Source organism: Peromyscus leucopus, chromosome 22 (assembly GCF_004664715.2).
Source record: "Peromyscus leucopus breed LL Stock chromosome 22, UCI_PerLeu_2.1, whole genome shotgun sequence".
In the NCBI taxonomy this organism is placed as follows: domain Eukaryota; kingdom Metazoa; phylum Chordata; class Mammalia; order Rodentia; family Cricetidae; genus Peromyscus; species Peromyscus leucopus.
Window position 1 is genome coordinate 2,389,303 of NC_051081.1, and position 22,809 is coordinate 2,412,111.

At 56.9% G+C, this 22,809-nt stretch overlaps 1 protein-coding gene across 1 annotated transcript; it reads right to left on the reverse strand.

Annotated features, from left to right (window-relative positions):
- Window positions 1-32: 32 nt before the first annotated feature.
- Sh3gl1 (SH3 domain containing GRB2 like 1, endophilin A2) lies at window positions 33-20,550 on the reverse strand. The gene is made up of 10 exons (XM_028859688.2): window positions 20,342-20,550; window positions 3,345-3,413; window positions 3,172-3,244; window positions 2,624-2,767; window positions 2,369-2,502; window positions 2,103-2,261; window positions 1,870-1,973; window positions 1,296-1,420; window positions 1,160-1,216; window positions 33-963 (listed from the first exon to the last, which is right to left on the reverse strand). The coding sequence occupies exons 1-10, from the start codon at window positions 20,384-20,386 to the stop codon at window positions 767-769; spliced, it is 1,107 nt and encodes a 368-aa protein (XP_028715521.1). The 5' UTR covers window positions 20,387-20,550; the 3' UTR covers window positions 33-766.
- Between the last annotated feature and the right edge of the window lie 2,259 nt (window positions 20,551-22,809).

Sequence of the window (22,809 nt, forward strand, 5' to 3'; positions counted from 1 at the left end):
GGGTCACCCTCAACCAAACAGGACAATGGCTATAGAAAGAGACATTTAATACTTCTTAAAAAATCAGGAGTAGAGTTCGCTTCAGGCCAGGCTGGAGCGGGACAGTGTTGCCCACCTGGGAATGTGGGGTGTGGCCCCACATGCCAGGGAGGAGCCATAAGTTGAGGGGCCGCTGTAGAGAGGAATGTGACTGAGCCCAGGCTGGAGGCCTCGCTTACTGGCACCCGCAGCGGCCTGTGGCAGCCGCCAGGTGCAGGGTCCCGTGGACAGACAACGGCGCCGGCTCGAAGGCGCCGGTGACGGGAATGTCCTCTCTCCGGGGCCTTTGTGCTTGGCCTTCGGCAGGGCTGAGGCCGGTTCTGTGGTCCCGCGGGCGGTGTGTGTGTGCTGTGTGCACGTGTGCTGTGGTGTGCACTTCCACATGGGCAGCTGGTGCTAAGTATCTCCGTGTGCCGAGCCGGGGTACTGGCCAGCCTCAGCTTGCAGGATGGGGACCCCAAGGACCCGCCTGCCTCTGGGGAGCCTGGAGAAGGGGCCGGGGCCCATCGCCAGCAACGGGCTGGGAGGGTTTGAAGCAGGTGGGAGCTGCCACCACCAGGAAGGCGAGAGAACCTCAGGGTGGGCCTTCCCAAGTCTTAGGACGGGGGCCCAGGGCTGGGAGAGTGGGGAGGAGGGTCCTCCCTGGAGGAACGTTAGTGTTTCTAGAGCACCTTGGCGTTAGGCCGCTGCCACACAGTGCAGGCAGGCAGCCAGTGTGCAGGCGCGGTCACTGAGGCAGGGGCACCAGCACCTGCACGTAGCTGAGCGGGAAGAAGCCCGATTGGCCGTGCAGCATCCCCTCGTACCAGTTCTCGTCGATCTGGTTGGTGAGCGTGATGAGGTCACCCTCTCGGAAGCCCAGCTCGCCGTCATTCTCGGGCTCAAAGTCATATAGCGCCTTGCAGCTTGGCTGGTCCAGGGGTGCTGGGATTGGGGTAGGGATGTGAGGGCACAGCAGACAGGCCAATGGCCAAGGTGGGTGGAGGTCAGCCCTACTTTGACACTCTGGGCCAGGAGGTGACCCCAAGTGAGCAGCATCTGGGGAGGGATGCAGTCCCTCTCCCTCTCTCCCCCAAAGGACAGCAGCCACAGCGATGATGACGTTCCCCTAGATACTCACGCATACTCCTGCTAGGTGTCCTGGCAGGCTTGTCTGCTGATCGGAATGAGGAGGAAGCTGTTTATGGAGGAGAGCAGGTGTGAGTGGGTGGACTGGCCCAGCTCCCGCCCGGACACCTTCCATGGGGCTTTGCTACCTGTGATCTTGGGTGCTGGGGCGCAGGGGAATCCCCCATTGGGCTGCTCCGGCTCTCCAAGATCGAAGGGCTCCCGTGGCCGGGGCTTGAACTCCCGCTTGGGCCGTGAGGAGGCTTCCCGCACCCTGCAGGAATGGAAGGGCCCGAGTTCCCACATCTCTCCCCTCTCACCCTGTTGTTTCTGCTGCTGTCCCAGGGCAAGGCTATCCCTAACCTAAGTCCCTCCATCTCAAGTATCCACAGAGGCTGCCCCTGGACACCCAGGGAGCTGCCACCTGACTTAAGCAGGCAAAGGATGTGGACTCGAGCAGCTGGCCCAGCTAACTCCTTGTGTTCTCATCTTCTGGCTCAGGCCACCGCTGCCATCTCCCATAGGGCTCTGCTCCTTCCGGGGACTTCACTGCTTTCTACTAACACACACAGCTCCAAGGACCCTTCACGGACACAACCCAGCATCAGGGCACTGCGGGAACCTGTGCTTGGCCTGGCAGGTCGGGTGCACTGTCCACGCTTGCCAGCAGAGGGCACACAGCAGCCACAGGAACTGCGGGAGGTGGGAGGGAGCCGCACTCACCTCCGCTTCAGCTTGTCTGCCAGCTCCTCCAGGATCTGTACCGCCTGCCGGTGGTAGTCCAGCTGGGCATCCACCAGGGCCGAAAGCTGGCTCACCTGCTCAATCTGCGGACAGGAAAAGGGCCAAATGACGTGACCACGCATCCGCCCTGGAGGCTCAGCACCCTAACCTGGAAGGGCAGCCCTCATCCTAGTGGAATGGTGTCCTGGGTCCTCGGCCCTCCTGACACGCACATCAGTCTCCAGGAGGTTGTGCATGCTGGTCTCCGCCACCTCCTTGGACTCCTCAAACTTCTCCAGGGCCTGGCGCAGCTCCTCATCGGGGATCTTGCCCTGTCGCTTCTTCTTGTAGTCAAAGTCCAGGCGGCGGCCCTCCAGCTTCTTCAGGTGGTGCTGTGGGTGCAGACACGTGACGGAGCAGCACAGCGCATGGGGCACCGACCCAGGGACCCAGGGACCCGGGGACCCAGGGACCCAGGGACCCAGGGACGGGGCGGCACCTGGATCTCCTTCAGGTCCTTGTCACACAGATTCTGCAGCGGGTCAATGAAATTCTGTTTGACTTCGATGTCCAGCGAGTCCTTCACCTCGGCCAGGCGCTTCATGGATTCACCTGCATCCAGCAGGGCATCACCTGCAGGGAGGGGAGGCCGTCACAGGCAGGGTTCCCCACTCCTGAGTGGCACATGTGCCAGGGCAGCCCAGAATACTGGACATGGCTGCCCTGCCCACCCGACCCCTCAGCTGCCCCTCACCGAAATTGGACTCTCCTCCCAGTTCCTTGCCGTGGCGGACCATGCACTCGCCCAGCAGCCCCTCTGACTGCGGGTAGCCAGGATTCTTCACTTGGCCCCGGATCTTGGATACGGTGTTTAGCATTGTCAGCTTGGCCCGTGAGGCTGCAAAGGAACAGATGGCCCAGGTGGGACCCACAGGCTCCTCTCCACATCATCCGTCCTGAGACACACCCTGGACCAGGACCACATATCCTGCGCAGGCCAGGTGATGGGGTGGGGTGGGGTGTCTTCCCATGCCCCCCCCCAAGGGCCTGGCAGCTCACAGAGGAGGGGACCAATCCCACATGTCCCTTCCCTCAGGCCTCCTCAGAAAGAAGTGCCACAGGCACAGCAGAGTCTAAGGTCTCCACCGCCTCCCATCTCCAACTCCTGTTCCCTGCCTCACCCTTGCCTGGGAAGACCTGGCCCCACTGCACCCCAGCCCAGCAAGTCAGTAGAAGGGACCCTTGTGTGTGGAGGCGAGCAGAGGCTGGGAGGGCCATGGTCACCACTTCAGGGTGACCTACCTGGGTTGGGCTGCAGGTACTCGATGGTTCTGACCAGCACCTCTGCCACGGCCTTGCTGGTGACATCCACCTTCTGCGAAGAGAGCCAGTGTTGGAGCATCGGACACTGAGACAGAATGGTGCAGGCCCCTTTGTCCTCCAGCAGCTGTGTGGACCGTGCCTGGGACCCCTACCTTTTCCATCTCTTTGAAGTCATCGTCCAGCTTGGTCCCCTCGGCCCCGCCAACCTTCTCGCTGACCAGCTGTTCGGGTAGAAGGAGGGAGGCAAGTGAGGGCACAGAAGGGGTACCTGCTGTGCCTGCCAACAATGCAGCCTCTCAGACAGACAGACAGACAGACAGCCGGGTATCTGGATGAGACCCGGAGAAGCCGACAGTGCCGGGGTGTGCTGTGACTCAGCCCAGCACCCTGTGGGGACTGTCCCACCTTTCACAGTTCTTGGGTTGACCCTGTCACTTTGGCGGAGGCAAAGCAGGCCCCACACCAGCTTGTACCCTGTGTCCTGTGCACGTGAGTCCTTGGTGCCTGCCTGCCACTGTGACACACCTGATAGGGATGCCCCTCAAAGACGCCAGAACTTGACTCACAAACCACACCTTAAAGTAGGAGCCTGGACCTGAGAGCCTGGGGCAGGGTGGACAGAGCTGGCTGCCCCGCGCTGGACCCGAGTACATGGCAGACAGCCAAGTGCCTGCGTCACTATCTGGATGTGGAACAGTGTGTGTCACCCCTCTGGGACGCAAGGCCTCAAGTTCCCCTAGTCTGTCTACCACAGCCATCCTCACGCATCACACCTAAGCCCCTGGGACCCACGAGCAGGGCCACCAATGCCCAGCTCACCCCCACATCGGGTGTATGCACACCCCATATGCAGAAGAGCAGGCTGGCCTTCTGAGAGAAGGATGCCAGTGAGACTTTCACGGGCCATGGTCTTGGTGCCCCCAACTCAGCTGTTGCCTGATGTGGGCAAGGGTTTTGCAAGGGCCATGTGGTACCTCACACCACAGGCAGAGGCAGTAAGGACTTTGTAGAGTGACCTAGGAGGAAGTGACCAAAGACATCAGGAAGTGGGGAGGCTGCAGAGGCACCGGAAGTGACCTCCCAGCCCTGTGCCTGTGAGCAGCCGCCCCCCGCGCTCTGAAGAAGGCCACTGTGCTCTCTGGCCGGCCCACTGAACAGGGCTGCTCCTGGGGCTCCCCAGAGCCTCTCTCAGAGGAGAGCGCAGGGCGCGCCCATTGGCTATCTCCTTTGGGTATTCCCAGGGAGCCCCACTGGCTTTCACCCGCTGGTTTCGCTTCTCCAGGCTGAGCAGAGGCAGGATGTCACCCACCATGAGGCCCGGCTCTTCTGGTAAATGCAGAGAAGTAAGGCAGGGCCACAGCTTCCGGGGGACAACACCTGGGCCTGGGGACCTGGAGTCTCAGGAGAGCAGTGAGGCAGGAAGAGGGAGCCCGGAGCATACCAGGCTGCTCTCTTTATGCTCTCATCTCCTGTGACCTGTGACTTGGAGGTCCAGCCTCCCCAAGGCCCAAGAGCTACACTGGGACCCCACATCACTGGCCACCACACATGCCACGAAGAAGCCAAACCCTCACACTCTGGGCCCCTTTGCAGAAGGACCGTCAGTGCCCTCCATAGCTCATGGGCACAGAGGAAAAGGGGGAGAAACAGACACCTCCCACCATCTACACTCCAGAGCCAGAAGGCGGGTGCAGCGTCTGTTTACAAGTCTGTGAGGACCCACCACAGCTGCCCATAGCACAGCGGGGGTTGCATGGTGGCATGCAACCACCTAGGTTCTTGGCAGACAAAGCCACCAGCCCTGTGGGAGGTCACCATCCCTGCCAAGAGCTGCCTTGCTGCAGTCACCTTGGGGGGCAAACTAGGTACACTACCAGGGACCTTGGCCCAAGGCAGCGTGCACCAAGACTGCTCCCAATTCTCTGGCCACACCTGCTGGGTCTGCCTGGCAGAGCCTCTGTTGACAGGGTCACCTGTAAACTAGGCACCTGGGTTACGGGCAAGCACAAAGCAGAGACGGACCGCCCAACGGGATCACAGAGAGAGACTGGGTGCCCCTGGGTAGAGAGCTCTTGCCCCAAGCACGAGACCCCTAGCTCTGCACCAGCTCTGCCAAACAGCATGTGGCTGCCTGGGGCAGAGGAGCCATGAGAGAAGTGACAGGATATGTGACAGAAAAGCTAGGCAGAGAGGATTCTGGGAGGAACATGGAGCCGACACCCGGCCCAGCCTGGCCACCACCCTTGGCCGGTCACATTCCTTTTTTCATAATAAGGAAAGGTGACTTAGTGGCCACAGGAGGTTCAGTCTGAGCAACAAAGACAGTGACACAAAGGGAGGGGGACAGGGCAGCTGGCTCCATGCTACACCCAGTCACAGTCTCCCAGAGTCAACTGTGGTGTGAGACGCTGTCTGCGGAAGGCCACGCTGTCCAGTGGACCCAAGCATGCAGCCTCACACAGCGGCTAACAGCTCCTGCTGCTGCTCCTTGGCACAGCCCTCACTGGGGGCTCAGTCTGTTCTTGGAGGGACCTGCCACAACTGAGAACTGCCTGGAGAGTCTGGGGCAGGCTGATGTAGGTGGGGGTCCCCCTGCAGGGGCACTGGGACACTCTGAAGGACCTAACACTTGTCACCTGCCTCAGTTTACCAGCAGCAGCACCATGACAGGCACAGTATCCACAGGACACTGGGAGCCTGTGTTGGCCCAGGGAGCACAGCCTGGCGGTGGGGTGGGGTGTCGGCCTGAGTGTGGACAGGACAGAGGGAAGAGAGGCTATGAGGTTAGGGAGGGTGTGAGTGCCATGCAGGGCCCTAGTAGTCACCAGTTCACAGATGAGAGAGGGAGCGCACGCAGCCCAGCCTTCTGTCCCCAACTGGGGACCTCAGGGCTGGGGTGGCCTGAGCCTGCAGAGTCACAGCCACCCTTCTTTCTCAGTTTCCACCCCAGACTTCCCTGCCGAGCCCCATACACCCAAGCCTGACCTAGGCCATGCCTGACGCCTCACTCCTGGTGGGGAGCAGTCGAGGATGGAGCAGGCCCACTGGGCAGCACACTGGGCAGCACACTGGGCAGCACACTGGGCTCTCCAGGAAGGAGGTAAGTATTGCCGACAGGGCCCCAACTCAAGTGTCCCGCCCAGTCAGGAGCCTCCAGTTCCCCAGAGGCTTTACCCAGCTTCTTGGGTAAGGCTCATCTGTAAAGTGCTCTGAGTCCCTGTCTACACGCTAACACAGAAGGGGACAGGCTGGGGAGATGGCTCAGCGGTTAAGAGCACTGACTGTTCTTCCAGAGGACCTGGGTTCAATTCCCAGCACCTACATGGCAGCTCACAACTGTCTGTAACTCCAAGATCTGACACCTGCACACAGACATACAAACACCAGCGTACATAAAAATAAATTACAAAAAAAGTTTAAAAAAATTAAATAAAATGGGAGGGGACATGCAGGAAGGTGGCCAGCTGCTGCACCACGAAGTACCTGGTCCCTGGAGCTAGCCGCATGTCGTGGGACCAGATCCAGGTCTCCACTGCTCTGAACAGCAATACGAGGATATGGGGTGGGCAACAGGAGCCACCACTGTGCCCAGGGAGACATCACAGGCCCTTATCACACATCACGGGCTCTCATAAATATTTGGAATTTGCTGATTGTGCAAGCCACTGCCTCCTTTTGTGACAGCAGGCATGAAGGAACTTCCTCTGGCCGACCAGGAAGCCCAGCACGGTGTGCTGCCAGGGCATGGTGCTTCCCCAGAGCAGCCTTGGTGAGAGGCGGTGGCGCCTGCGCTCACTCAGCTCTCCGGGTGGGAACCCTAAGCAGGTGTCCCTGTGACCAGACTGGGCCCCCAGGGGCACACATGGAGGGAGGCAGCCCTTTGTAGTGGGCTGAGGTTCATGTGGGACCTGAACTTGGGAGCTACAGGCTGTGGGCTCTCAGAGCCGAAGGTGTCACCAAGACAGGGGCTGCAGCAGAATGCTCCAGGTCTCTCGTGATGCCCCAGACTCTGGGACAAGCCAGCTGCAGGAGGCTGGCAGCTGGGGTCAGGTCAGGCATGACCTCGACAAGGGCTTCTTTCCGGACATGGCCAAAAGTCAGACACCTGAGGCCCTTCTCTGGGCCCTAGGTGGTCCCCAGACAGTCTGGGCTTTCGGTGTTGGCTGGGACAGCAGGAATCTGCACCAGGCTCCACACAGCCTGGTCTACTGTCTGTCACTTCCCGTTTGTCTCCCGAGCTTTTCCAGGCAGCATCCATGGGAAAGAGCTCAGCACACGGGCCTTCACCAGTGTGTTTGTTATTTTAGGGTGATGGTGGCCTGGCTGGCGCCCCTCACTGCCCCAGGCTTGGCACACAAGGACACTCACAGGCTCTGCTCTTCATGGGCAGACTGGATGACACTGTACCCCACAGTCCCTTCCCCTTGCTGCCTTGAGAGCTGAGGGCAAAAACCTAAGGTCAGCTGAGGTGGGTGACCCCTTGGAGCCTTAGGCCACAAAGGCGGGGAGGAGGTGGCAGGCTCACCCCAGGCTGTACATCATCAAAAGGCAGAAAGTAGGGGTGGTTTAGGAAGTCAAGGAGTCTCAGGCATCCTGCACCCCATAAATGGGGCTGCTCTCACTCTTCTGAGCTGGGGCTCCCTAACACCTGACCCTCTGTCCCTGCCCTGGGAGCTTCCCACAGCGGGAACGGTGCTGGCTACCCCTGTGTGCACCTGGCAGTGCCTGTCCCGGGACCCACTACCTGGGTGGCTCTTGGCCTGGTCCATTTGGCTTCTCATCTGTCGGGTGAGACAGGAGGACTTTGCCTCTCATGCTGGGAAAATCAACTTCAGATGAAAACTTATAAAAAGAAAGGAAACTCAAGCCACAAACAAATGAGGCCCCAGTCCCCAAGGCCCACGGGGCATCTGAAGGACACAGTCCCAGGGCTGCTGCTCAACTGAGGGGTGGCCCAGCCTGGCTCCACACACGCCTGAGAATGAGGAAAGGTTTCCTGGATGCAGGGCTGGGAAGTGGCACTCAGTGGCCATTGCGTGGCCCTGGCAGCCTGGGCTAGCTCTCAGGTGTCTGTCAGTCCCAATGGAAGTCTTGAACTCCCTCATGGAGGAAAAATGGGGGGACAGATCTAAGGGCCCCAAGCCCCTACCCTTCCTATCCCTCCAGCTCCGAGGAGCTGTAGTCGTGGGGTCCAGGCTGCTTATGACTGGCCTCCCTCAACAGGAGGGGCTCTGCACCCACCCGCTCCAGTTGTTTTCTGTCCGAAAGGCCTCCCTGGAAACCCAGCCCTGGACATCTGTCTGCTGGAATCCACCCTGCATGCATGCAGCCCTCTCTGCCACACACTGGTGGCCTTGGAGGCAGCAGGAGTTGGGGCTGTGGTCCAGTTCCCAGCACTCCGCCTCAGCCTGATCACAGTCACCCCCCAACCATGGCAGAAGGTTCTGGAAAGTCTGAGAAAGCTAGGAGAATCTTTTCTGCACCCTTGGGACCTGGATGGGTGGGGGGGATGAGGTGGGGCTGTGTCACAGGACACAAAAGAGGAAATGACAGGTTCTTTGAAGGGATGGCTCAAACCCTGGAGGGGCACCATGATGACAGCTCAGCCTCCCGAGGCTGCAATTGGCACCTGTCACAGCAGACTTGGGTAACAAGTAACAGACACATGGACAGGTCAGGGAGACCAGGTTCTGCAGTCCAGAGCGGCCTGGCGCAAGGCGGGGTGAGCGGGCAGTAACTGGCACTCCCACTGCGGGGTCTGCGGAACAGTCTGCAGATGCTGAGTTAGAAGCCAGCGTCCCCTGCGATGAGCAGCAGAGGCCATGAGCACTGGGTATTTCTTGAGATAATACTTATTGAGATAATAAACAAGTGAACAGCCTCACCCTCAGTGTGTCAATGCCAAGTCACCACAGGTGTGCCCACAAGGTCTTGTGACAGGTGGCAGGAAGAAACCTCTGCTTGGGAGCCGGGAAGAAAGCCCCAGGGCTGGTAAGGACAGCACTCTCCTAGCATCGCAGAGGCCCTGTAGTTCCATCCTCAGCACCCAAAACAAAGCTTAAACCTCGCACCCAGTCAGTCCCCCTGCCTCAGTTTCCTCACCTGTAATGTTGGTGAGCAGCAGCTCAGCAGCCACCGCCCCACAGGGGACACTCCTAAGGGTGGGAGGCTCCAGGGAGACCCTTTTCTAAGAGGGAGCATGGTGGGCACACCTGTCATCCCAGCACTCAGGTGGGAACTAGGAGGATCAGGAGTTCAAGGTCAACTTCCCCTACACAGTAAGTTTGAAGCTAGCCTGTTTTAAGAAACCAGAGCAAGCCGGGTGTTGGTGGTGAACAAATTTAATCCCAGAACTTGGTAAAGGCAGGCGAATCTCTGTGAGTTCAAGGCCAACCTGGTCTAGAGAGTGAGTTCTAGGACAGCCAAGGCTACACAGAGAAACCCTTTCTTGGAAAAAACAAAAAAACAAAAAACAAAAACAAAAACAAAGACAACAAAACAAGGCAGGACTTGGGACACAGCTAGCTCAGTGGCAGAGCACCTGACTCGCCTGGCCAAGGCTGTCTGATTGCCAACAGCAAGCCAAAGACCAGACAATCTCAAGCATGGCCACGGTAACACGAACAAGGCCCCCCAGCACTCAGTCAGTTCCGGGCAACCTGAGCCCCACAGACACTGCCTACAAAACAATGAACCGCGCGCGTTAAAAAGGAAGAGGAGGGTAAGCTCCCCCGCCAGCTGCTGGGTGGTGTCCCTGGATACCCTGTGCAGGCAGCCTGGTGCCCAGACCCTTCTTGAGAACCTACTTTCCCCTGCTCTGCCTAGGCAGTCTTGTCTGGGACACAACCACCCTTAGGACACCGGGCTGACTGTGGGCCACAAGGTGATGGCTGCGGCACCCACTCCTTCATCTTGAGTTTATGGAGTCAAATGCCCACATCTCAAGTCTCCTGACCGCCTCCCCTTCTGTATCACCAAGTGCCTCATGATGCCCCAGTCTCGGCCCAGATGCAGGGAGGGACTGGCTGTGCGTGGGGACAAGTACACAGCATGGTGACGCTTGGGTGGCATCTGTGCTCACTGCCCTCTTCTTCCCACATCTGAATTCCAGTGGCCATGTGCTCCGTGAGTCACCCAGGCCTTCCTACTGATGCCACCCATCACTGGCCCAGTCAGTCACAGGAGGCACTGCACACATCTGGGATGCTGGTGTGCCGACCCACCAGCCCATCAGGCTGATTCTGGCCAGTTAAGAGATGCCCTGTTCAGGTGCTGCTGGTCACATGACAATTTTTTTGTGTGTGTGTGTGGCCGGGTTTTTCTGTGTAGCCTAGGCTGGCTTTGAACTCACAGAAATCTACCTGCCTCTACCTCTAAGTGCTGGGATTAAAGGCGTGCCCCACCTAGCTAACAACTATTATTTTTATGGTGTGGTTCAGGAGGGAAAAAAGGGTTAAGACCTAAGCACACACCCTCCCAGCAGGTCCACAGGAGGCACTGTGCCAGGCTGGGAGCAAGGAGTGGGCAGGTGTGTGGAAGCAGGCAGAGAAGAGGAACACCAGTGGCCTGTCTGATGAGGGCGGGAGGAACCCAGCCAGCTCGCCAACATGCCCCTATGGTGGCACAGGCACCAGGCTCGGAGATGCCCAGCCATCTACAGCCTGTGCCCTGGGACACAGTGAGCCCGTCGATGTAGGTAGGTGCTGCTGAGAGTTATGGGGTCCGGGACACCCTCAGTGCTAACCGGGCTGTGTTTTCTGAACAAACCTGAACATACCACCAGCTTCCGGAACGAACGTTCAGCAGTGCCTATGACCAATGGCTTCTTCTCAGTGTCCAGGGGTCAAGTGTGCAGAGCTGAAGGTCGGCTCCGCAGAGCATTCGGCGAGCCAGGACCCACAGGGACACTGCTGCTTTCAGTCAGTAATGAGGACAAGGGCTCAGGACGCTGGCTCTCTTCCCCACAAGGAACTGACCATCCCTAAAGGCCCAATACTGGGCCTGGTCTTCAGAGCAATGAGTGTGCCCTTGTCGGGGACAATGGGGTCCCTAAAGCAAAAAAGGCCAACGGGCAGGAACTGGACCTCCCACCTGAGCCAGGACAAACCTCTCTCAGGCACGTGGTTCCAGTGACTAAAGCTGAGTGACCACGGCTCTCAGAGGAATGGCAGGCCAGATTCCACTCAACACATCCCCAAGCCATCAGCACAGGGTCCTTGATTTGGGAAGACACTGGAATCCTTCACCCTAACTCACAGCACCACACCGGCACCTCAAGTTAAGCTTCTCTGGCCTGCAAAGCTTACGAACACTCATCCTAGTAGGGGACCTGAGACCGCGTGAGCACCTCATTAAGAACCCGCCTAAAACGCGCACACACTGACTGAAGCCCACGAGTGTGGAGGCTGCAGTGTCACCTGGTGGGAGGCTCTGGGAGCTGGGACAAGACCACAACATGGCAGCCTTTGTCCCACCAGGAACACAGGCACAGGTGGCAGCTCAGACCCCGATCCTGTGTGTGCCGATTCTGGGTGTGCAGGGAACTGGAACAGGAAGGTAGGTGTGCTGGGCAATGCAGAGGATCCTGTGTGTGCTGATTCTGGGTGGACAGAAATGTGTGCATGCGAGAGGGAGCTGGAGCAGGAAGGTAGGTGTGCTGGGCATTGCAGAGGATCCTGTGTGTGCCGATTCTGGGTATGCAGGGAGCTGGAGCAGGAAGGTAGGTGTGCTGGGCAATGCAGAGGCTGGGCAACAGGCTCAAAGTGATGGGCCTGGCCATGGCCAAGCACAGGAGTCTAATGGGTCTCTGCCTTCAATTCATGGTGAGTCTCTTTCCTCTGCCTCCAGAGCGCTAGGATCCCATGTTCGGGCTGACAGTCTTGGCTCTCAGAGCCTAGGGCCAACCGTGTGCCTGGCACACCGATGGACTGCCATGGTTATTTCCTGGGCCAGGATCACAGACACTGATCGGTCAGAGCAAGCAGGCGGGGCTCGCAGAGAAAGTCAGGACACCTGTCCAAGGGGCCGACCACATGACGACTCTGTGCTGCCCCACTGCAAAAACAGAGAGACTCAGGTGTCCTCCACCTCTGCTAGGACAAAGGACAGACAGGAGAGTGACAGCACCCAAGCTCCCAGACAGATCACCACAAAGCAGGTCTCCAAGCACCACATACAGATGGCCCATACATTTGGGTCATCATCTGTCACCTCCCATTGACAGTGCCCCACACCATCCTGCTGTCCTGGGCAATAGGACTCATTCTAGATCTCGTCAGAAACACCTTGTGTCCTACACTGAGGAAGGGAGCTGGCCCCCGTGTCCCGCAGGCCTGGGGTGCACAGGCCCAGGGGTAGTTCAGCTTGCCGCCTCACCAGGCTCTGCCTCCAGCTGTTAGTGCGCATGTGCACAGGCACCGTAAGTGCTGCTGGTGAGGAGGAATGGAGCCCTTCCCCAAGGGCCTCAGGGAGCCCAACAGCAACGCCATCACATACTGTCCTGCGAGAGCCAGCAGGGCCGGACTGCACTTGCTACTGACGCTGCTGGCCATGCTGATGCCCGGCCACTCCCTCAGGCAGTCGCTAGGAGAAGCCACTGACTACCAACTCTCCTCCAGGCCCGTGCGACCTCGCTGCCCCCAAGTCCTGGGTGACGACCAGTTGTCTTCTGCCCAAAGCCAAGCCTGTAGGACCACAAGTCCCCGAGATCACGGGGGCACGATGGGGCTGGACACCAGGGAGTTAAGATGAAGCTGACAAGGGCCAGGCAACTGCCAGAGGAGGTGATGTGGCAAGAACATTCTTCCCATGGTGGTTCTTTTACGGCTACCTAGGGCCAAGAGGAACTTGTGAGTGGGTGTGACTGAGCTTTGCAGAGCTCTCAAGCCTGCACAGACCTGGGACACTCACTGTGGAGCGGGGAATTCACTCCACCAATCTCTCCCTAGTGTATCTCAATCTAGTTACCCACTCATGGCAAGCAAAACCACCAAGACTCCCTTCCTGCCATGGAATCAGAGCCCCTGCCCATACAGGGGCTAGGTAGGGCTCCACCCCAGGCCACTCCCCGACCCCCTCACGGGGAGATTCTAGGTGAAGGTTCTGCCAATATGTCACACCCTGGAAGAACCCACTAAAGGTAGATTTAAAATGGAGTTTTAAGCCGGACCAGGTGGCGAACACCTGCGGCCTCAGCACCCGGGAAGCTGGGGCAGGACTGTCCATTAGGCTGCGTTAGAGCAAGAATGTCCCAAAAGTAAGTAACTGAAGCGCTTCCTGTGAAGGGAAGGAGCCAGGCTGGGGAAAGGTGCTTGGAGTCACACTCAGCGCTGCGATGACGTCACAGGCAGGTGGCGAGGGAGTGGTCGGTGCCCAAGAATGGCTCACAGACACAACAGAGGCGGGGGTGGGCACTGGGGGCAAGGTGTCTGGGAGAGCCCGGTAGTGAGTGTGTCACAGCAGGTGGGTGAGATGCAAGGCAGGCCATCTGGACCCAGGAAGTCTGTCTCCCCAGGGGTGGTCTAACTCATGGAGACCTGAGCTGGGGTGTATGGAGACTGGCGTTTCCCAGCAGAGTGGTCTGGACCCTCCAGGGAGAAAGGCAGCCTGGCGGTCCTCAGCCTGCTCTGCCAGCTCTGGTCACAGTTGGTGCTGTTACCCCACAGGCTCCTATGGCCCAGCCTAGTGCAGCCTCTCTCCTGAGTGCTGGAGGTGCATCCTAAGGCCAGAGGGCCACAGACAGGCTAATTCCTCTGTAAGACCAGTTGGACCTGCTCCTGGCCAAGTTTCAAACGACCCAGTTCCCTCAAGTGCTACCTGAGTCCAAGAAGTCAGGCCAGGGAAACTGTAGGAGGCCGCAGAGAGGAAGCCCCATTCTTAGCTTCGAGCAGGAGGCCACCTTGGTGGTGGGGCCTTTATGATCAGCCTGTCAGCTGGTAGCACACAGCAGGACACAGGGCTGGGCATGCCCGCCCCCGCTCCCAGGAGCGTGCCGAGTAACAGCAGAGCACATTGGACACATCAGAATGAGACCGAAGGCCAGGGCTGCCCTCCAGCAAGCGCTGAGACGCCAGAAAGATAGACAGGGTAGACGGGAGGAGGGCAGAGGACCAGGCAGGGCGAGGTACAAGAGGCACAATGCCACCAGAGAGAGGTGGGGCAAGCACAGCGTAGCTTGGGCAGGGTGTGGGCAGAGCTGTGCAGACTGGTCTGATGGTATGTGGGGCACCCATCACCAGTGTGACCCTGAAACTCTGGCGGAGATCTGAGAGGTCCGTGGTGCTAGGGGACAACAGAGCCTGGACCCCAGAAGTCCTGGGGTCCGTCCGCTTTCTCTCTGACACGTCCTTTGCCCTTGAGCTGCTGCTGCTGCACAGAGTTCTGGGCAGTCCCCATGCAGGCCAGGGACCCAGATCAACATGCGCAGTCTCCACTCATCGACTTGGTGACCAAGGACACCTGTCACCCTGAAATGCTGAGTGCTGATGCTGGTTCTCAGGGGTCCCCTGAGGACTCCCCACATATCCCGGGGGGCTAACACTGAGGATCACCCAAAAGGGAAGGAACCCGCCTATGGGAGTCCACCAGAGAGGTCAGCCAGCAGGTGCTGAGTCAGGGCCCGGGAGGAAGCCACAGCTGTGTTCCCGCAGTGCTTGGGAAGTGTCCCGTGACCCCCGGGGGCTCAAATCAGCAGGTTTTCTAGGAGCTGAGCGGAAAAGGAAGATGAGGCATCCTGCGGACCTGCAGAGGGCAGGAAGAGGGAGCAGAGGGGTGCCCACCCAGGCAGCAGGGGTGGCCCGTGGCAGGGAGGGGCTGAGCAGGGCAGCTGCCAGAAGCTGCAGTCTTTTTCCCTCTAGCTTTCCAGGGAGAGCTCAAGAGAGAACCAGACAGCGAAGACCCTACCATTACCCAGCCATACACCCGCGACCCCAGCACAGGGTTTGGGTTTGTTGTCCGTCTAGGTGATAGAACGAGACCCCATCTCACAAACAAAAACTCAGAAGGATAAAAGTAAGTAAGCAGGGAATGAGACAGCTCAGTTGGTACAGTGCCCGCCACATCGATTCTCAGCTCCCATATGAAAAGCTGGGTGTGATGAACTGGCAATTCCAGTGTTGCTGGACATGGGGACCCTGGCCAGCGAGACTAGTCTCAGTAGTGAGTCCCAGGTCCCAGTGGTGGATGGTACCTACCTGAGGGACAACACCTGAGGTTGACCCCTGCCCTCCCCCACATAAATAAAAAAAAAGTCCTGGGGTAGAGCTGAGGGTGCCAAACCTGGGCCTGGTTCCACTCCCCCAACAGCTGCCTGCTGTGGCCTCTCAAATCCTACCAGGGAAGCAGGTTGTGGAGGGCCAGAGAGGATGCAGCTGTGTCCCAGGTCCCCTGGTCAAAGGCTGCGCTTGATGGAGGGGGATGGGCATATATGAGCACGCACACGTATACATACTGCGTGCACACACATGTAACAGAGGCCTCTCTGCAAGGGCCCAGACTGAACAACAGGGAGGAAGGGATGGGTACTAACAAGTGAGGTGGGACATATGTCGCTTGGACACCATGTCCCTAATGAGATGGGTGATAAACAGGATGTGACAGTCCCCATCTTCCTGGCACAGTTGCCTGCTGTGATGCCCTGGGCTGGAGCTGCCCAGGCTGTCTAGGTATAGTAGGGGTGGCCTAGCACACCCATGTAAACGATTAGCTGGGGCACTGTGCTGGGAGCCCAAGGCTCTGACTCAGGTGGACTTTCAGCTCACAGGTTAAACGTGGCCTCAAGTGGAGGAAATCAAAGTGAGGTCTGGAGTGTCGCTGAGTGCCCATCTGCAGGGGGCCTTGGGTTCCACCTCCAAACAGAGAGAGAGAGAACAGTCACTGAGCCCCAAGTGTGCCACCCCTCCTAGTCTTCAGATCTCATGGGGCCGGGCGGTGGTGGTGCACACCTTTAATCCCAGCACTCGGGAGGCAGAGGCAGGCGGATCTCTGTGAGTTCGAGGCCAGCCTGGTCTCCAAAGCGAGTTCCAGGAAAGGCGCAAAGCTACACAGAGAAACCCTGTCTCGAAAAACCAAAAAAAAAAAAGTAGCAGATCTCATGGGAAGTAACAGCTCTTCCACTGCGAGCGCACGTGTGCGTGCGTTCGTGTGTGCATGCACGCGTGTAGGGGTGGTGCTCACCAAGCACACTTGCCTGGTACTCCACAGCCATGCACATAGTCACACAGTTGGCAATTTTCTACCTATGTCAGATCAACCAATCTTTCTTTTCAAACTCTCCCTTTCTCTCAGGCAAAAAAGGGGTTGTGGGGGTGGGGTGAGGTCTGCATTCCAGGCAGCCACGAGCAACATCCTTAGTTACACTCCATCTCCAGGCCGGCACAGAGTGACCAGGAAGCCAGCCAGCTCAGGCTAACAGTGAAGACACCCAAACAAACTTCTGAGCCACAGACTTCCATCTGCACCCAGACTTCCTCAGAACCCTCAGCCTTACACACACCAGGGGGAGGGGACGGCAGGGACCACAGCTAAGGGACCCGGGCTGCCCGAGCCACCATGCCTCCACTTCCCCACCTGTGGGAAGGGAAACGACCAACTTCCCTCAACACCCAAGTTCACCACCCACTGGCTCGGCTGGGTGATGAGCTGTGGACCTGTGAAGCTCGTGCCAATGGGACCAGAGCCACGCTCTTACCTGCTGGAGCTCAGCTGCCCATCCTGGCTTCCAGCTCCATCCATACCTTGCCTTGGAACCCCTGAATTTCTTTCCACAAGCAGCCATTTCTGATTCTCAATAATGTGGGCTGAGGATTCTTCTATCTTTTTTGAGACAGGGTCTCATGCAGCCCAAGCTGGCCTCAAACATACTTTGTAGCTGAACTCCTGATCCTCCTGCCTCAACCTCCAGATGACAGGTGTGAGCCCCTACAGAGGAGTTATGTAGAGTTGGGGATGGAGCCCATGGTTTCCTTACAAGCTAGGTGAGTGTTCTACCCACTGAGGCCCAGCCTCTCTCCTGCTGGCTCTCACTATATAGCCCAGGCTGGCCCGGAACCCACAGGGAATTACAAGCATGCATGCCCTGCCACACCTGGCTTGTGGCTTCCCTTTCTGACAAGAAAGAATATTCTGGGGACTCAGGAGATGACCAGAGAGGTGTTACTTAGTAGAGAAAAGAAACACAGGAGAGGGACCCAACTGGGCAAACTCCTGCAGGAGGCCGGGCTGCGTGCCATCTGTGTGCAGCTCTTTAGAGCTGGCTCAGACTCCTGGGCACAGCAGTCATTCTTTGGGACAGGGCCCTGGAATGTCAAAACAGTAAACTGATCCTCAGCTAAGCTGGACTTTCCAGGTTTATAGGCAGGTTGGATGGTGGCCCTCTAAGAGGCAAAGTCTGGTGGCTGCCCCTGTGGGTCCCTCCAGCAGTGCCTGCTGGGAATCAGCAGGAGAGGGGCCTCCAGAGACTTCTCCTTCTGAGGGACCTGGGGCCACAGGGATTTAAACAGGAAGACAGCCTCAGGCCCAGGCTGGCATCACATCCCAAGGAGCTCAGGCACAGAGCCTGGCTACTGTACTTCCTGCACGGGTCCAACCCACTCAACTCCATCCAGGGGTGTGCACTGCAACACGCAACATCCCTGCACTGCCTTCTTTATTCCTTCGCAGCCCCCCACCCTCCCCCACCCTCCCCACCCCCCAGCCCCTGCCCAACACTAGCCTCCCTCCAAGGTCTACAGATAGAGCCCAGATGTCGTTATCCTTAGGCCACTGCTGGGGTCATTCCTTTCAGCCTGTGAGAGCAAGCACCAGCTGCCTGCTCCCTCTGGCTGGGCCCTTCTCACAGCACGGCCCAAGCCATTCCTCACACTGTTGCTCATCTCCCTGTGGAATCCACTTGCGCCAGCTCCACCCAGGATCCTCAGCCTGCACTGCACAGCCATAGCTCTTGGAGCAAAACCCAGGCAGCAGACTGTGTTCACGGGGCTCCCTGCACACAGCCATGACCTGCATGCCTAAGCGGCATTACACCACATACCCCTGGAACTCACTTTGTAGACCAGGCTAGCCCTACATGGTACCCAGGGCTTCCTGCATGGTAGGCAAGCACCCTACCAACTGGGCTACACACCCAGATCATCTGCTGTTGTCCTGAGACATAGACACGTTCTTACTCTGCAGCTCAGGCTTGCCCTGAACTACAGCTAAAATCCTGCCCCAGCCTATCAGACAGTGGGACCACAAGCTAGGCCGACAAGCCGAGGCCCTGTTCGGATCTCCGCATTTTGAGAGCTGTTCGGGAGTTCTAGAAGGGGAGCACAGCGGCTCCAACATCCTCGACTGGGACAGGCCTCTGAGCTGAGTGGGACCAGCAGGGGTCACCGAGCGGAGACAGCCTCATACAGCCACACCAACCTTGACCCTGGTGACCTCTAGAGTGACCAGAGTGCTGGCTAAGTGTTTCATTTGGAAACAGATCTCACTAAGTTTCTGGAACTCACTTGGCCATGAACTTTTGATCCTCCTGCCTCAGCCACCTGGGTAAGCCCCAGTGTGGGGTTACAGGCCTGCCAGGCTCTCCAGCAATGGCCCAGGCAAAATGCCTATCAAGCTGGGGCCATGGCTCAGAGTGGAGCGTTTACTACTGTGGGTGAGGTCCTGGGTTCCATCCCCAGCACACATACACATGCACACAGATAAAGGGGGGCGGCTGGGGTGGGGACCTGAAGGGGGAAAGGCAGAAGAAACCCAAAACAGACAAATGGAAAACTCACAGTCATGAACTTGGCAATCCACTTCTGGGAAATTTATCTTACAAAACCAACCTCACTAGTGAGGCTCGGTGGTAACTGTTAGTAACTCAGTACCACGATTCGGAGACGGGGATGATGAATCTGAGGCCACTTTGGCCTCAGACTGGGACAGAGAGAACATAGGAGTTTGTTCAAGAGGAAGCCTGGGACACATGACCGAGTCCTAGCATTCGGAGGCTGAGGGAGCAGGCTCACAGTGTCCAGGAGTTCAAGGCAATATAAGACCTTCAACAAATCCATGAAGGCAAGTTTGAACTGTGGCATCCCATCATCCCAACACCCAGGAGACAGAGGCAGGAGGAAATTCTGGGCCAGCCTGGACTATGAAGCAAAACCTTGTTTCAAAAAGCAACCAAAAGTTCCAGAGGGAATGTTACATTACGGAGTGTTGGAAGACATCTGTTGTCAAGATGAATGGAGCTCCTGCCATGGGGTGGGGTTTAATGATGCAACAGAACCCAGGATGCCCACCCTGGAGAACTAACTCCTGAATGTCAACAGGATGCAGAATTTCAGTTCAGATTCACGATCCAAGAAGCACTGACCCCAAACCACCAAGTACCCAGGAATCCACAGTCTGGTACAGCCCTATCAATGTATCTTTCAAAGAAACACATGTATTTTGGAAATGGGACACAAAGCCTGTGACATTTTGTAACTGGAGAAGCCTGGAAAATTACTTTTCACTGTCTCTTTTCAACTTGGCACAGTGTCTATTTACCAAAGATTTTTCTTTTTTATTTCTTTTTTTTCTTTTTTTAGTTTTTTTGAGACAGGGTCTCTCTCCTTATGTAACCCTGGCTGGCCTCAAACTCTGAGATCTGCTTGCTTGCCTCTGCCTCCAGAGTGCTGGGACTAAAGATGTGTACCACCTGGCGTGTGATTTTGGTTTTTGTTTGTTTGTTTGTTTTTGCAATCCATCTTAAAGACACCGAAGAAAAAGGGAGGGGAAAATAATTTTTCTAAGCCCTGTGTGGACTTGGTAAATGTACCAAGATTTTTTTTTTTGTTTTGGAAGACAACCTAGATACACATTTTTCTGTGGCCTCAGGCTATGTGGTGAGAGTCCCGGATGCTCACAGCCTGGAAACCTGGGTTCCCTTCATCCACCCTGGAGTCCTGGGGATAGAACTCGGGTCGTGAGGCTTGGCGGCAAGCCCCTCGCGGCCGAGCCCTGCCGCCGGCCCTCCAGAGCTTTTGGAGAGCCGCCTAGACGCGCACACTCCGTACCCCTGCACAGCCCGGGGACCCGGTTTCCCCTTCCCGGCCAGCCCTGGAGGAGCCAGCGCGGCTCGCCGCGGTCCTCCGAGCCAGGCCCAAGCCCCGATCGCCCGGCCGCGCCTCACCTGGCTCGCCTTGTAGAACTGCTTCTTCAGCCCCGCTACCGACATGCCGCCTCCCGCCGTCGGGCCTCCCGCCCGGACTCAGGTTTCCGCCGGCGCCGCCGAACCGACCTCCTTCCTCCGCGCGCGAGTCGGCGCCGCCTCCGCCAAAGCAGCTCGCCAGCTCTGCGTGCCCGCCCCGGAGACACCTTGGCCCGCTACCGCGCACGCGCGGCCGGGATATTACATGGCAACCGCACACTTCCGGTGCCGCCCCCACCCACCCAAACGGCATCCGCGCCCCCCCCCCCCCCCGGCGCGCGCTCGGCCCCTCTGCGCGTGCGCGCCCTCTGCAGGCCGGAGAGCGCATTGCGGCGGGAAGATAGGCAAAAACCCGCCCACACCAAGGAGATGAGGGGGCGCCTAGAGAGGGTAGAGGGGGCTGCAGCTCCCTCTACAGTCGAGGAGGTGGTATAACGTCAAAGTCAGTTTTTAATTAATTAGTGTGTGCATGGGGAAGGGGGAGCAGCGTTTGCATGCCTGTGAGCGCGTTTGGAGGTCAGAGGACGCTGCGATAGTCGGGTCTCGCCTTCCACCATGTAAATCGCAGGGATCGAACTCATGTCTTCAAGCTTGGCTGTAAGCACTTTACCCACCCCCATCTCTCGGGCCTTAAGGAAAGATTCCTGACAGAGTTCACGGCTATCCTGGGCCTCTGGAACTCATAATACATAAAATAGAGAATAACAAGACAAAGTAAAGAAAATTGAAATCTCTTAGGAGCTAGAGGAATGGATGGCTTGCTGCCTTGGCAGAGGACGGGAGTTTGGTTCTCCACAACCATATTCAGGCTGCTCCAGCTTCAGATCCGCCCTCTTCTGGTCTCGGTCAACTGCGCTCAAGTCCGCAGGATCACAAGTATACCCATAACTTAAAAAACGAATATAAAATCATTTTTTAAAAATAAAAATAAGCCAGGTGGTGGTGACACATGCCTTAACCCCAGCACTCGGGAGGCAGAGCCAGCCGGATCTCTGTGAGTTCGAGGCCAGTCTGGTCTAGAGCCGAGATCCAGGAAAGGCACCAAAACTACACAGATAAACCCTGTCTCGAAAAAATTAAAATAAATAAATAACATGAAAAGCTCAAGCTAGAGTGTCCCCAGTTTAGAAAGTGTCTTCATTTCTCTTCCCTTAGCTGTGATTAAATGCTCTGACAACAAATACCAAACTCAAAAGAAAACACAGACGCTTGGTCAAAAGCACCCGAAAGGAGGAACGGTGCACTGTGGGTGGACGGTCAGCTCCTTGACGAAACTCCCCAGACTGACACAGGTACCTTAACCCTTAAATCATCCGTTATAGATTTCAAAAGGTATATAGGGTATGCCAGGTGTGGCAGTGCACCCCTTTAATCCCAGCACTTGAGAAGCAGGTCAGGCAGATCTTTCAGTTCCAGGCCAGCCTGGTCTACATAACCAGTTACGCACCAGTCTAGCGTGACTTGGAGATTAGTAATAAATGGGGGTGATGAGTAAATAGATCCTAAGGCAGGAAGAGGAAAATGTTTAGGGTGAAAGAATTTTAAAAATCTGGTGTTGAAATTGCTGACAAGTTTGGGAGATTTCATGAAGCCAAGAGTTTCCGGCAGTTTCCAAATGACTCAACAGAACGCAGTGCAGTAGATCAAAAGAACATGTATGTGTCATCCTTATTGCTCATGATTAAAGGAGCCTTCATAGATAGTTTGGATTATGAATTGTTTTGTTTGTTTGTTTGTTATTTTTAGAGACAGGTCCCATATAGCACAAGTTGGCCTTGAATTCCTGATCCTCTTGCCTCACCTAGTGGTTCAATGACAGGCCTATGACACCACTTTCCAAAATGTGCGTGCATGTGCGTGTGCGTGTGCGTGTGTGTAACTGGAGACTACAGCCAGAGATTCCTAGCATGCCAGCAACCCACAGATTCATACAAGAATGCTCTTTATTTAGTATGTGTTTTGAGATGGAGTCTCATGGAGTGCAGGCTGGCCTGAAACTTCAGCCTACCTTGGCCTTTAACTCCAGATCTTCCTCCCTTCACCTTCCAAGTGCAGGGTTGATAGGTGTACAACTAACTGTAGGGTCGGCTCCCCAAGAACTGCACAATTTGATCAAATTCTTTTTTTTTAATTTTTATTTATTTTTCTTTCATCAGCTTGATACAGTACAAATTCTTATCCTAATAGTGAAATGTTTCACTGAGGCTTGCCCAGTGATTGAATAATACCAAAACTTATTATAAGCCACCGTCATCCTAGGGTCCTCCCTGCTATGTAGCCTCCCTGGTTCTGTGGGTTGCAGTCTGTCAATCAAATTCTACTTCTGCGGCCAAAGACTGGATGAGGTCCTTGACACTAGAGCAATCCTTATCTTCCCTGAGCTTATGACCAAAAAGCAATACATACCATTAATCTCTTAGCCAAATAACCCACTAGCCACAACTTCAAGA